This window comes from Lupinus angustifolius, chromosome LG02 (assembly GCF_001865875.1).
Source record: "Lupinus angustifolius cultivar Tanjil chromosome LG02, LupAngTanjil_v1.0, whole genome shotgun sequence".
Classification (NCBI taxonomy): domain Eukaryota; kingdom Viridiplantae; phylum Streptophyta; class Magnoliopsida; order Fabales; family Fabaceae; genus Lupinus; species Lupinus angustifolius.
The window spans coordinates 18,029,397-18,044,734 of NC_032010.1; the positions used below are offsets into that span (position 1 = coordinate 18,029,397).

A 15,338-nucleotide genomic window follows, 5' to 3' on the forward strand; every position below is an offset into this window, starting at 1 on the left:
TAAAAATGAAACATTTTCAACAACAACTCATCAACATCATAAACTTTCAAGAATAAAATACAAACTATTTCTTAAACACATTAAAGGTTCCTTTGATGTAAAAATCATCACCTTAAAATATATTCAAATACTAACAATAATTTTTAATATTTCCAAACAAATAACTCATCTAATCTTGTCCAAATATATAGTTTTTCCATCTAAGAACAAGGAAGAAATTTCAAGATTTACAAAGGTCAAAAACTACATAAAGGTTCATATGAATTTATTATCATCCCTTTTAGTTATGCCTTCATAAAATACTTAAAGAACAAATATAAACTCTACTTTATGAACAACAAACATAATAAAAGCTCATAACTTTCTATGAAGTATGAGAAGAAGATGAAGAAGAGAAAATAAAAGACTACTTTAGTTTGTATAGGAAATTTAGTGTAAAAATGAGAGAATAGGGTGGAGTATTTATAGGAGAGTCTCACCCTCATCAAATCATAAAATTTAATGCAAAGTAAGTAGATTTAGACTAGCGTAGGTGATGTGTCTAATGGTGGTGGAATGAGAGGATTTGTTGAGTGAATTAGGGGATTTTGTTGAGTGATTTAAAAGATTTGTGTAAGAGAATATGTATTTTTGCTTGTTTAACAAGCAAGTTTCTTACATGAAAATGATGTGACCTTTTTGATAACACATTCTCGATTAAAATATTCCCAAATATTGTCAGCTAATACCCGGTCGAATAATCAAAATCTCCCGATTTCGGTTTACGATTAGAACTTCGAAACACGGAATTCGGAGTGAAAAATAATTAGAAATGCGTTCTGGATAAACTTGGTGTCTATCTTGACTCGAAATAATATTTCGAATCCAACGGTGCAATCGGAATTCAATTCCGAGCTACAGAACTCAGAAAAACGTTATTGGGCCGAATTCAAGCGAATTTGGGCCCAACAGCAGCTCAAAAACTTTTCGTCACAGAAAATTACAACAATTTACCAAAAAATAGGAAATCACAAAACAAGACTAACACTCAACTAAGGTTTAGTCTAATTCAATACCGATTAATTTATAAAATTAATCGTTGTTAAAATAAATAATTAATAAAACATACATAGAAAATTCACAGTGTTACAGGGCACACCAACTAGTCACATACATGTGATTAGTAATAATGATAATAACGATGGGTTAGGAATAGAACCTAGAAGAAGTAAGAGAGCAAGGACTGTTAGAGAGTCTGGACCTGATTATATCGTTTATACATTGGAAGAGGATTCATCAACACTCCAAGAAGTTTTGACATCTTTGGATGCTAATTTGTGGCAAGAGGCCATAAATGATGAGATGAATTCGCTAGAGTCTAACAAGACCTAGGATTTAGCTGACTTGCCTCCTAGTTGCAAACTCATTGGTTGTAAGTGGATATTGAAAAAGTAACTGAAATCTGATGGCACAATGGATAAATACAAGGCTCGCCTTGTAGCCAAGGTTTCAAACAAATTGGGAATGTAGATTTCTTCGACACCTTTTCAGTTGTTACTAGAATAACATTCATTAGAGTATTAATATCGCTAAATGCGATACATAATTTATTAGTACATCAAATAGATGTTAAGACTGCTTTTTAAATGGTGATATGGAAGAAGAAATCTATATGGAACAACCTGAAGGTTTTGTAATACATGGGCAAGAAAATAAGGTTTGCAAATTAGATAAGTCTTTGTATGGTCTTAAGCAAGCACCTAAATAGTGGCATGAAAAGTTTAACGACTTAATGGTCTCGAATGAGTTTAAGGTGAATGAAAGTGATAAATGCATTTATTACAAATAAGAAAATGGCATTTGCACTATCATATGTCTATATGTAGACGACCTACTCATATTTTGTTCCAACGTTCATGTTGTGAATAATGTGAAATCATTGTTGAGTAACAACTTTGATATGAAAGACCTTGGAGAGTCAAGCGTAATCTTTAGTATAAAAAATGACTAGGTCAAAAGAAAGAATTTTTTTGGATCAATCTCACTATGTGGAAAAGATCTTAAAGAAATATAAATATTTTGACTGTAAACCTGCTATCACACCATATGATCCAAGTGTAAAACTTTTTAAGAACACTAATGAAGGTGTAAGACAAACTGAGTATGCGAGCATCATTGGCAACCTTCGGTATGCCATTAATTGTACTAGACTCGACATTACCTATATTGTGGGATTATTATGCAGGTTTACCAGTGGACCTAGTATAGAGCATTGACATGCTATAGAAAGGGTAATGAGATACGCTAAGAAAGCAATGAACATTGGATTACATTACCGAAGGTTTCTAGCTGTCCTAGAAGGATTCAATGATGTTGATTGGAACACTCTTTCATATGATTCTAAAGCAACCAATGGCTATATATTTAGCATAGCTGGTGGGGTTGTTTGTGGAAGTCAAAGAAGCGAACTATTTTGGCTCAATCCAGTATGGAAGCTGAAATAATAGCACAAGCAATAGCTAGTGAAAAGCAAGTAGGCTGAGAAACTTACTTGCAGAGATTCCCCTATGCGAAAAACTGATTTCAGCTATGTTGATCCATTGTGATAGCATCGTGGTTATTGCAAAACACCATTAGTGAGTTACTCTCTACAGAAGCTGTTATAGTGGATCATATACGCACTGAGAATAATTTAGCAGATCATTTGACGAAAGGATTAGCTAGAGAGAAAATCCATAATACTTCTAAGAGTATGAGACTATTTCCCTTAGAACGAGAGATCCCAAGAAATAGGTTCAATGAGTAATCATAAGTTGTGAAATGATATGAGAATGAGCATGCTATAAAATTATGAGAAGCATGATTCCTAGAACATATGTAAGGATAAGTTAAACTCTTAATGAGATTTATACTCCAATTGTTGAGATTTGTTGAAAGAATGAGGTTTTGGAGTGATTTTTAGTGCACATTAACGTGGCCATTTATGGTGACATTTGTGTTTGTGAAATGAAAAAACTCACTATTCCCACATTGCTTGGAGGAGGGAAGTTGAAAGGCTTTATAAGCCTTAAGTTGCAATCTTGGGGTGTGCCCAAAGGGATACAATAAGTTTTGTGAGTGAGTAAGGACTCATACAAACAAAACCCCTCCATACACGTGCGAGCACGCACCACCACCGTCCGGCTGGCTCGGCTCGGGTTTGGGCTTGGACCCAACATTTTTTTAAATAAACATTTATTTATTTTATTTTGGGTTATTTGGGCTTTGACCGTATGTTAATTAAGTCAATACACGCATTTAACATAGAATCGTTGGTAATAGAACCGTTGGTGATAGAGTCGCTGGGTGGTAATGTTTTGCACTGTTGGATCACATAGTCGTTTGATCTTTTGCACCATTAGATGGGAGAGCTTTTGGAGGCCTCAGGCTATAAATAGAGGCCTCCTCCCCATATAACAATTTGCACCATGTTGAAGGCGTTTACCTTTCAACTTTTCTTTCTCCTCCATTATATTCCATCGATGCATTTCCGACAACCTTCTTCCCCTTTATTTTCGTGACACTTGAGAATTGGCACATGCAATCAAAGTGAGAATTTCGAGAACTAACATTAGTAGTCAATATTATGGAAAAAGAATTGGCACGGACAGTCATACTGTGAGAATTCGAGAATTGGCACCGGTAACCATATTGTGGGTCTATTTGAGAGTGATTCTTACAGTGCAGTAAGACATCTTATAACAGAGAACTAAATTGTTTTATCCTGGGGACGGCGTGACTGATAGTCTGCTTGCACAATTTTAGCAGTACCACGAAATGTCTTAAAGAGAGCAACCTAGTCATGACTCAATCAATATTCGTGTCATTCAGAATTGTTGCGAGCTACGGTAACAACATCTATACACAAACAATATAACACCAACGAATTTTTTAGGAGAAAGTGAAGGCCTTCTACCATGAAGCAAAACCAAGTTATCAAGGAAGAGAACATGTCCCATCTAGCGTGGCCGAGCTAAACTCCGGTGCATGCCAACTATTGTGTTCAACCATTCTTCCTTACCTTCCTTGAAATATTCTGATTAAATTTCTTGGTAGTAGTATTGTCTTTATCGAAGGTGAGTCTTGGTACAATAACGTTGTTGTATAATGACTAAAAGATTATACATCCATGTTCAAATTTTCGAAATAGTCTTTCCACTTCCATGAGCTTCGGTACCATTTTTGAAGTATTGTCTTCACTCCACCACCTGGTTGTCACTACAAGTCCATTGCCAGAGCATTTGCCCTGCAACAATTTTATCAAAACATGTAAAGCTCAATGTATAAAATCACAAATAAATGGATATACATTTTCACTAGATTCTCTATATACCAGTTTTAAATTGTTAATGCGAAGTAAACCAAAGTAAAAAAAAGTGCTGATTGATGCAGCTTATTGATTGGTATGACATGAGCCTTATTGGTACGAAGGTAAGTAGCACATTTTCTGTCCTACAATATTATATTATTCTATGTGTCATGAGTTGTGATTTGTTAGAAAAATAATTAATAATTAAATTTTTAACTTCAAATATTTTTCAACTAATCACAACTCATAAGACATGAAGTGACATAATATGTGTGATAGAAGATGTGCTTACACAAATGTAGGGTATGAGAAGAGTCATATTGGGCTTGAATGCAGAGTATGTAACACGAGTGATGACTAATATATATGCTTAGTGTAACACATGCATTAACTTGGATGCAAGATATAACATATGGTATATTGATATAGATGCATGGTAAGACATGAACATTGGCTTAAATGAAGGATATAACACCAGCACCGGTCAATATTGATGCAAGGTGTGTAATGTAGATATCTCCTTAAGGTTTATTACATAGTTATTTGAAGTATGATTGTTGATATAAACAATGATAATAATTGTTGAGGCTTTCCAAAAATGTTTCATGCTTCACTTGGATGAGTATTGAAGAGAACATTTATTGGTAATATCAAAAGACTTCATAATAAAGAAGAGTAGTTATGCCATATATCATAAATGAGGATCAATTGTCTCATATTTTGTGTCTCATTGTGTCCCAGTCCAATAAAAATTTGATATATATTTGAAAAAAATATAACATTTTTATAAGATAAATGGACAGAGGATCCTTGTTCATATACTATGTTGGATAGTGATAATAGATTCAAATCAAACCATACAGAGCTTGTAGAGTAAAACTGATCAAAATGAACATGAACATGCATTAAAAGACAACTAAAATAACATGATCAATCTTTAAAATAAAAAATTGAAACAAAATCAGAAGTTGTTGAGCTTCGAATGGAAAGTTTTTTAATAACCAATAAAAGGTATGTTAACCAAAAAAATCATGAAAATATGATTGTATAATTATTATTGCATGGAGAAAATAGTTGAAATTAATAAATTATAATTTTAGAATTAAAAATTCCATGAAAATTATAATTGAGAGGTCTAAAGAGAATATGAGAGGATTTCTCTCATTAAATATTTTTGAGTAATAACACATTTTAGTCTTGCAGATCTCAAGTCAATAGTTTTTGCCAAATGATGGTCAAAGGAAAGCTATGGATGGAAGTTGTATTGTGGGAGCTAATAGTATTAGAGGGGGTGACATTATTCATAACCATGAAGGAGTATGGCTTTTGGGGTTTTCAACGAGTTTTGGGACTGACTCCTCCGTTTTAGACTTTAGTAGAAAATCGTGGCTATGAAGCATGGTTTAAAGATGACATATAATATGAGTCATCGAAATGTTATCCTAAAGACCGGTTGTTTAGAGGCAGTGCAAATTATCAATGAAAGAATTCAAGTTCTTAGGCATGTTTTGTCACATGTGGTTCATAATATTCATGATTTACTAGCACATGTTTGAGTTGTTGATATCCAGTTTCTGTCTAGGGATTCAAACATATTTACAAATTTCATAGCTAAAATTGGATCTGATTTATCATATGATTTTAAATATTGGAATGTAGCTCAGAAGCTATCCAAATTTTAGATATAGATCTCTCTAGTTAATTTTATTTTAGCCGTTTCAGGTGTACCAAATAAAAATATTTGTCTTTCAAAACTTTTTGTGTAGTCCTTAAAATATGTATTCTGACTCATCATAAAATGCAGTGATACATAACAAATTTTATAAGGATAAACATGAATATTGGCTCAATAATATTGACAAGAATAAATAATAACAAAAAAGAACTTGTTTATATATTCTCATGTAGTTACTGACAGAGTGATATAGAGGGCACTGGGTCCTACATTCCTTCAACCTTCATCCTTCAACTCAACTCTTCAACAATTTCATTTCAACAAGTCAAACCCTAACCCCAATTCTGATTTCCTCAAAATGTGTTCCATCACTTTCTCCTCTTTCAAATCACCCTCCTCTATCTCCCATCGCCCCATTTTAAAGCTAAACCATTCTCCAACCCCTTTCTTCTCCTTCCTCCGACCCTCCCTTCTCCGCCGCAACCGCCCTCTCTCCGCCGCCGCCAACGCCACCAACTTCGCCACCCTCTCTTGGTTTCCTCCGCCCCACAACCCCCCCGACGATTTTGGCGGTTGGACCGTTGTCGAGTACCCGGTCCAGCCCAACAAATCCACCAAAAATGGTACCTTTCATCAAAAACCAATTTTTTAGTACCCTTCTATTTAGTGCAATTTAAAACCATGTTTTTTTTTCCATTGTTGTTCTTTGTTGGAAAAAGATGTGAACTTGTTGAGTTTTGTGCAGAATTTCGTTCGTATGTGATAGTGGGCATTGGTGTTTCGCTCACTGTTTTGGTTGCTCTATTTGCTAGATTCTCGCTTTCAAGGAAAGGTATGATATTACTAAGTGTTAGTTTAATTTTAAGTTTTAAGTCTAAGGTTGTTTCAATTATAGGTGAACTCAAATTTTTTCTTGCTTCACAAGCTACATTCACCACTCTTGATTCTCAATTATCATTGCATTTACCTCTGTGTATAATTTGATACTAAATGAAGTGTAGCTTTTTAAATAAAAGAGTGTATAATTTGATATCAACTGAAGACTGAAGTGTAGCTTTTGAAATAATAGTGGTGTTTAGTATGATTAAGCTATACTTAATGACAGTTCAATGTAATTTCCCCTGAAATATGAATCTATATTGAATTTATTTCTAGAGTTGGGAATAGCTGTGTTTTTCTTTAATTTTATTTACCGGTTCCATTTATGATTTAATATGCTGAGATGTTGCTCAAGTATTGTTGTGTTTGGTGTGATGTGTATATAGGCTTTAAGATTCAGTTGGTAAGGCCATTGCAAGATTTGCAAGTGATATGGAATCCTGTTAAAACTCAACATGGCCAGAACAAGATTGCAGAGATTGATACATATAATGAGAGCAATTTGATGTCAGATGCCACCCAAGAGGCCGTACCCGTTGACATTGCGGTAAATGCTACATCTGGTAAGCACAGGGTACCACCAACATTTCTTTAATGTGACGATCTTCATCAACATCTAAGCATAGGTGTCAAATAGTGTTTTCCTATATGTTATTTTTATGATCATGCAAGTTTGTTTGGTAGTGGTATTACAAACAAGATATTTTGTAGTGCTTTCATAGTTTAATGTTTTGTCCTGAAGCATACACTGGAGTATCTGCTGTGCTGTGTTATCTCCGTTGTGTCTATGATATCAGGTGACCTTGATGATTTCTTGAACTGTACTCAGTTTATTTAAATCTTCTTGTCATATCAGCAGTTGTAGAAAAGCTTGAACGTGTTAGAATCCCAGCTTCTGTGGATTCTACGCAAGAAGAAGCATTGTCAGTCTTAAAGTCCCTGAAGGTTGGTTTCTAGAAGCATACTTTTTATGAGTCAGAGAGACTAGTAGCATCAACCTAGATTATGTTAATAGTCTATACAACTAAAAGATTGCTTCAACTTATTTAATTGAACCATTATTAATGTATAACTTGGAAGCATTTGACTGGTTGGTTCAGCTATGTCTGAAAACCATCTTTAGCTTTAAATATGTTTTCAAATGTTCAATTTATTTTTCTAGGAATGTAACACTTATCTCTACTTTATTTAGTTCAATGTACTTGCAAACTCTGCTTTATTTTATTTTTTTTAATTAGGTTATACTGGTTAATTTTTTTAGTAAAATGTCGATATCTGCTCTTCACTAAGGAAAAATCAATCAAGACCTAGCCTGTAGGAAAAGTTCAGAGAAATGTTTCATGCGGTTTAGATATAAATAATAAGGGGACCTTCCTGGTTTAGAGTTACAATATATCCTGTTGTTGACTTTTTTTATGATTTGTCTAGATAATTGAAGATGATGTGGAAGCTAATGAATTGTGTACCAGAAGAGAATATGCCAGATGGGTAGTTAAATTGAGTTCTTCTCTGGAAAGGTTTGTTTCTAATTGTGCACTTAAATCACTTTGTTTTACCTGGCTTCATTTAACAAATATTTCTTTGTCTTCTAGGAATCCCAGGCACATGATTGCTCCAATAGTATCACCTTCGGATTCTATAGTTACTGCATTTGATGATATCACTGGGGAAGACCCTGATTTTAGATTCATTCAAGGTAAGAAATGATGAAAACTTCACTGCAACCATATACTGTGTTTTTATGGGCAGATATTTGAATGTTTTCTTCTAAATTCGAGGTTAAAGCCTTAGCAGAAGCTGGTGTTCTCCCCAGCAAATTATCTTGGAAGGACAGTTCCAATTCCTCTGAATACGATCAAGTGAATGTAAATTTTTTTCCTCATAGGTAAATTTGTACCCCACCCCTCTTCTACACTTCGCAATCAAAGTTCATTTTATTGAATCAAAGATATTTGCACTGAAGATTCATCTCACGACAAGATCTAGTGGACTGGAGAGCTCAGTTGGAGTATGATTTTTTCTCTGGTGTAATTGACCAGGTAAGCCATTTTCAAAATAGTAATATTTTTGTAGTCTTGAATATACATGATGAGAGATTTCATCTGTCTGTCAGCACTTAAAACCTGACTTGTGTACAGTCCAGATATCAATTAAAAAAGCAGGCTATATGGATGTGAAGGAGATCATTTCCCCGGCAGTATATGCAGACATGTCGGAAGGGGATAGGAGTATACTCCGAAATGTTTTTGGTATCACCTCTCAACGACTCAACCTTTTTCCTTTATGCATTGATGTTACCTTTGTTGACTCTCATTGATAATGGTACAATTAAACTTGTGAAGCATATCAATTTTTATTACAATGTCCTACGTAGCTGCAAGCAATCCTTGTGTATTTACATCTTTCTCATTTGTTAGGGTCATAAAACCTAGTAATTGAGACTTATTATAGACAACCAGAAATTTTTGATTGAAGAACATAGTAAATCCCAGCAAGGTTACTGTAGTGTTTTGCCTCGTAACGGAAACAAATGAACAATAGGCCATGAAGTGCATATTGTTAATATCAAATTAGAGGAATGAATTTTATAAAAACAATGTATAAGAATGTAGAACAGTAGAGACATAACCAAATGAGGAGGAACAAAATTGACCTCATGAAGAATCTTTATTATCCATTTTATGCTTTATACTATCACCAATAGGCCAAGATAATGAAAGAAAAGTAAGGGTTGTTATATATTTTATATAAAGATGAGGATTATGGCTATTGATCTTGGCATGCCACAATGAAGAATGATCATATGAGGATTTTGCTTTGTACCTACTGTTACAGGACAAAGCAAACGATTTCAGCCAAACAAACCTTCAACCAAAGCACAAGCTGCAGTTGCTCTGACAAGTGGCAGGATGAATGAAGCAATTTATGCTGAACTGTCAAGAATAGAAGCTGAGAATTCTGCCAGACAAGCTGTGGCAGAGGAGATCAGGTCTGAGTTGCTTGGTCAAGGAGATATTCAGAGATTTTGGGATGAGAAGCTTAGTGACGAGAAAAGTCGTGGTTCTGATGTAGAGAGGCTTCATCATGATGCAGTAGACAATTTGGAAGGGGAAAAGATGAAACAAGATAAGATATATGCTGAGCATTTAAAAGAAAAGACAGCAATGGATTGTCAAAAGCAGCTTCTGCTTAGTTTAAAGAAAGATGTCGATGAAATATCGGAAAAGCTTGAATCGGAGAGAGTCATACATGAAAATGAGAAGCATATTGTTCAAAAAATGCTCAGAGATTTAGAGTCCAAGTGTGAAGAAAAGCTTGACACCAAATCCACACTAGAAGCTGAGAAAGAAGCTCTTCAGATTTTCAGGTAATTTATGGGTTAAACTTTTCACCTTTTCTTTGGTGTATCTGCACTTTTTTATGTTTGATATTCATTGGTTTAGTGTCAAGTCTAGTTTCTAATTTGTCCCTCATTTGATTTATAACTTTCGAATTAGAATATAAAAACTAGGAGACTTGTAAGGTTTTGAAGGAAGGAGGTTTGGACTTGGTAGTTTAGTATCCAAATGCATTTCTTGGGGAGTTAAATGGTTATGGAGCTTTCTCTTGGAGGTCAATTCGTTATGGTACCATGTAATTTGAAGTCACTATGGTGTTAGATTCAAGATGGTGTGACACCAACCTAAAGATCACTGCTACTCAACTCATGCAAGTCATTGGACATTTTTTGTCCCAAGAATATGTCTATATCAGACTACACATTTCCTTGAGACTGGTCGATGGTTCTCGTACTAGATTTTTCGGAGGACATTTGGGTGTGAACTGTTTTTATTTCTACTGGTTTTTCCTTCCGTATATATCATCTATAGCTTGCCTAGTCCATCTGTAATTGATTTCAAGGTCATTTCTTGTGAACTTCACTTAGTTGAAAACTTACTGACAAACTAGGGAGTAGTGACACATATAATTTTCTCTTTACTTCAGAAACCAACACAGCCCACTATTAGTTCACTAAGTGAGGTCAGTTACACGCATCAATTGATATCATTGTGTTCTTAAGAAAACAAATTCTCTACAAAACTAATTAAAGTAAGTTCCTTTGTAATCATCTCTCTCAAGTTTTCTTTGGTTCTCCTTGTACAATTCATTGTCTTGCTTTTGGGGGAATCATGTTCCTGGTTAGTTACATTACATATCGTCTTCGTTTGCAATTATGCATAACCAATGATTAAAAGAATAATGATTGTAGAGTTATGTTGGAATTTTTGGAGGACATGAATTAGGTTCCTATTGAGAAATTGTAGTTGTCATGTACTCATGTCTATATATTACTTGGTTGGCCATCTTATAGTCAAAGGCATGTGGAACTATTAAACTATGTTTAGATTTTTAAGATATTTTCAGCCAAGTAAAAGAAGGTGAGTTTGGTGCAACAGTATGGTTGTTGCTTAGTGACCATGAAGTTACAGGTTCAAATCCTGGAAACAGTCTCTCCACTTGTAGGAATAAAGTTGCCTACATCTTCCTTCCCCAGACTCCACTATGTGGGAGCCTCGTGCACTGAGCTGCTCTTCTTTTCCGGCTAAGTAAAGTTGCTAGAATTTGTATTTGTATTTTGAGTTGAGTGAATCTGATCCAATGTTGCAGATCTTGGGTGGAGGATGAGGCAAGAAGAAGCCAAGCCCGGGCAGCAGTTCTTGAAGAGGTAGGTAGAAGATGGAAATGGGATGACCAAGCTTGAGTGTTTCAACTTGTAAATTATTATACTTTTGTTTGATATATAACCAGAAATTCTTCACCCTATCAAATCTGCATAATCAATTTCTGAATACATTCTTGTGCTTTGAAGCTCTCTGGAAAATCATCATCAATACACAAACAGTGTGGGGGATTTTAGTTTTAGCCATTGTTTTTACCTTGTCCAGTGGTGGTTCCAATTTATGTTTTTCTCTTGGCCATACCATACAAAATATATTGTTCCCTGGCTGTAATAATATTTTCAAATAGATTATCTTATTGACATGTGTGAATGATATTTATAGTAATAAGTTAGTGAGAACAAGAAAAACCAGAGGTGGAAACAATTAAGAAAAATTTAGAGATTAATATTTAGTCAATAAATATGAATTATGATAGAATGTTATCTATTTAGTTTACCACATCTACAGAGATTAAGACATTGTTGTTGTCTAATTTCCTACCTTATTGCATTTGCTTATTGATTTTTTACATTGACCACATGAGATTAAGATATCTAGGTGCCATAGTCTATGGGTGACAATATCAAGGAATGATATATAACATTAGGTTTTTGATTTGTAAGTTAGTAAACAGTCAAATAAAATTTATAAATATACTTTTTTGTATATAAAATTGTTTGCGTTAAAAATGATTTATAATAGAATTTAACACAACCTACTTTTGTGTTTTTCAAATTAAATTGTTTTGTCATTTTGATCTATTAAACCGAGAGAACCAAACAATAACATGACAAGTTGGTAAATATCTATTTTTATAAAGAAATGTTGATAAGAAAAACAATATTGATTGCCAAACCGATTCATCTGTTTATACAAAATTGTCAACAATTTATTATGTATCAAACTATAGGCTTTTGGATGATTCATAAGAGTAAATCTTAAATTAATCAAAGGTGTCCAGAAAAAAATCATTATACTTGACTTATCTTGTACTTAAAAATTATACTGAATGACTAGCACGGTTGATAAGAGTTTTTCTCCGTTAATAAAGAGGTAAGTACTTTAAAAAATAAAGAGAAATACAATTTTCAATGACACCTTCATCCTTTTGAATATAATAAAATTATACTTTTGTCATTAAAAACAAGTGTAAAATCATGTATTTGCCTCTTGTTCTGCTAATACTTTCCATGCACTTAAGTATATATACCACATATTTATGGATGATATTTTGGCCACTACTCGGACATTAGAGGCCACAAATTAATGTACAAGAGTATGAAGTTATTATTTTATTTTTCAACATCGTTCTCCCATCTGTACTAAAATATTATAAAAGAAAATCTTATAAGTATATATATATAATCTATTACTAAATATACAAAGAAAAAACTTCTAGACACATTTGTTTCCCTTTTTAATGTTTTTAAATTTTATTTATTTTAACAAAAAAAATTATATACCAAATAATCATATAGCATAATTTTCAAATAATTTGGGCAAGAAAGACCACTTGTATATGCTATAAAATATATCATTCAACACATTATAGAAAAATGGTAGAATCACGTTTAAGTGATTAGATACGTGTCAAGTAGAAATCATAATAAGATGAATATAATCAAATAGAGGTTAATCAAATTTATATAGGCTAAGAAAATTTATAAATGAAGTAAGTAATAAAATTTAGAGATCAATGTTAGTAGAATATTATTATAATGTTTTCATCTTACCTTTAATCCATCAACATGAAAGCATAATCCACAATCCACATGGCTACAAAGGGATCCTCTTGTATATATAACCTATCATGGATATCTTCCCAACATCAAATACCTAATACTTGTGAGTTGTGAGTATGGATAGCAAAAATATGGATAGCAAAAATATTCATCCAGGATACCTACAAAATACTTGCAACGATTATCTACAAAAATACCTTATAAATGAAAAATATCATAATACTCGTTCACGAATATTAGTATATTTATAAATTTATTTTTTAATTAAATATTTTATATATGTTATACTTTTTCTATTATTCTATAATTATATTTTATTTATTTTATTATTACTTTATAATTAAATATTAAATATTTTATTATTTTATATTATATATTTTATTATTATTATTATTATTATTCATAACAAACTTTTGTGATTGAAATAAAAATATAAATTTAATATGTACATCAAATTTATTTATGTAATAATTATTATAAATATTGATTATTATAAAGTATATAAATATATACTTTAACTTAAAAATTAATTTGGTATTCGCATGCTCACTAATTCACACATGTACTCATAAATAATATGAGTATAGGTATTGATAATTATTACCTGTTGTCAGTTAGTGGTGGTAAAACTATTGCTAACCTGTTTTTCATTTATGTGACTATTTGTCTGGCTATCCTTTATCTGGGATATCACCTACTTTTATATTTAAATAAAAGCCTATATAAGAATGGTGGCAAAATTAATGTTCAGCTGCTTTTTAGTTAATGTAACAATTTGTCTCATTATCCTTTATATGGAATATAACCTACTTTTATATTTAAATAAAAGCTTACATTTTTTATCTTGAGAAATTTCATGTCCACATTATTGCCTTTTATTTTGATAAATGGGAAAGAAAAAGCCAAATGTGGGTTTATAGTCACAGAAAATCTAGTTTCAATCTTACCCTAAAAAGTTAAACTCTTTCAAAAGCAAGAATCCTAATTATGTAATATGTACTATTATGCAATCCATTTAGAAATGCCAAAAAAACTAGCAAGTGATGCATGTGGGTCTCTCAATGATGACTAATGCAATAAACATTTTGGCTTTTGTTTAAGGTTTTTTCCCTATAGCTTCCAAATGCTTCAGTCCACTGAGTAAACTCTAGGCTTCACTAATCAGACAAATTGGAACCCCTTGTTCATAAAAAAAAATCTGTGGGTCCTCTCCAAGTGAAAGAATCATGAAAAAGTCAAATATGAGAAGAAAAAAATATATGCAATTATATGTAAAAGTTTTATATAGTATGAACGTATTATTCATCATTCATATTTAATCATTATTAATTTTTTATAAAATGTAATACGAATAATGAATGATCTACTGATTGTACATAAAATTTTCACTAACGATATATAACTATTATATTATTAAATTATTAGGCAAAAAGAATATATTATATATAGTGTAAACTATATTATATATTGCACTACTACCCATCATGTTTAAAATATTAGGCCCATTTTTCCTAAGGAGAGGTCAATAATGAATGATCTACACTTAGCTCTCATGTAGGTATATTCAACTTAACCTATTTATATATATATTAGATGTGATTTGTCTATGTAAAAAATGAAGGAGTATTTGTATAATTTTACAAGGTAGAGTCTTGAGTCTATGATTGAATAATTCAGCAAGGGCATAATAAATAATAAGATAAAAATATAGATGACAGATGAATGGATTTGGATCCTAATTGATGAATGAGAAGTTATTCACTAATTCATATAAATTCATTTAAATTATCTAATTCATTGTCAATATCCAAACTTATTGGATGAACTTCAATCCACTCATTTCATCTATGACTCCATTTTTATGGATTTGGATTGATGAATAATTCATTGGTTTTTTATTGGAACTAAAAATGCTTTTGAAGAAAATCACTCTTTTTAAAAATTACTATTTTAGTAAAACAATTTTAGAATCATCTTTAAAAAAAACACTTTTAAAAATTGTTAAAAACCCATTC

General features: G+C 32.3%; 1 protein-coding gene across 4 annotated transcripts; it reads left to right on the top strand.

Annotated features, from left to right (window-relative positions):
- On the top strand, positions 6,244 to 11,897 carry LOC109337352. Of its 4 annotated transcripts, XM_019574322.1 has the most exons (12): positions 6,246 to 6,625; positions 6,748 to 6,834; positions 7,268 to 7,444; positions 7,738 to 7,826; positions 8,310 to 8,398; positions 8,474 to 8,577; positions 8,667 to 8,766; positions 8,845 to 8,920; positions 9,025 to 9,130; positions 9,717 to 10,248; positions 11,529 to 11,671; positions 11,712 to 11,897. In XM_019574322.1, the coding sequence occupies exons 1-11, from the start codon at positions 6,361 to 6,363 to the stop codon at positions 11,620 to 11,622; spliced, it is 1,719 nt and encodes a 572-aa protein (XP_019429867.1). In that variant the 5' UTR covers positions 6,246 to 6,360; the 3' UTR covers positions 11,623 to 11,671; positions 11,712 to 11,897. The 4 variants fall into 4 exon arrangements, with proteins under 4 accessions (XP_019429875.1, XP_019429867.1, XP_019429858.1 ...); XM_019574330.1 differs by lacking the exons at positions 11,529 to 11,671; positions 11,712 to 11,897 and adding an exon at positions 10,460 to 11,464 and having other exon boundaries at positions 6,244 to 6,625; XM_019574313.1 differs by having other exon boundaries at positions 11,529 to 11,897.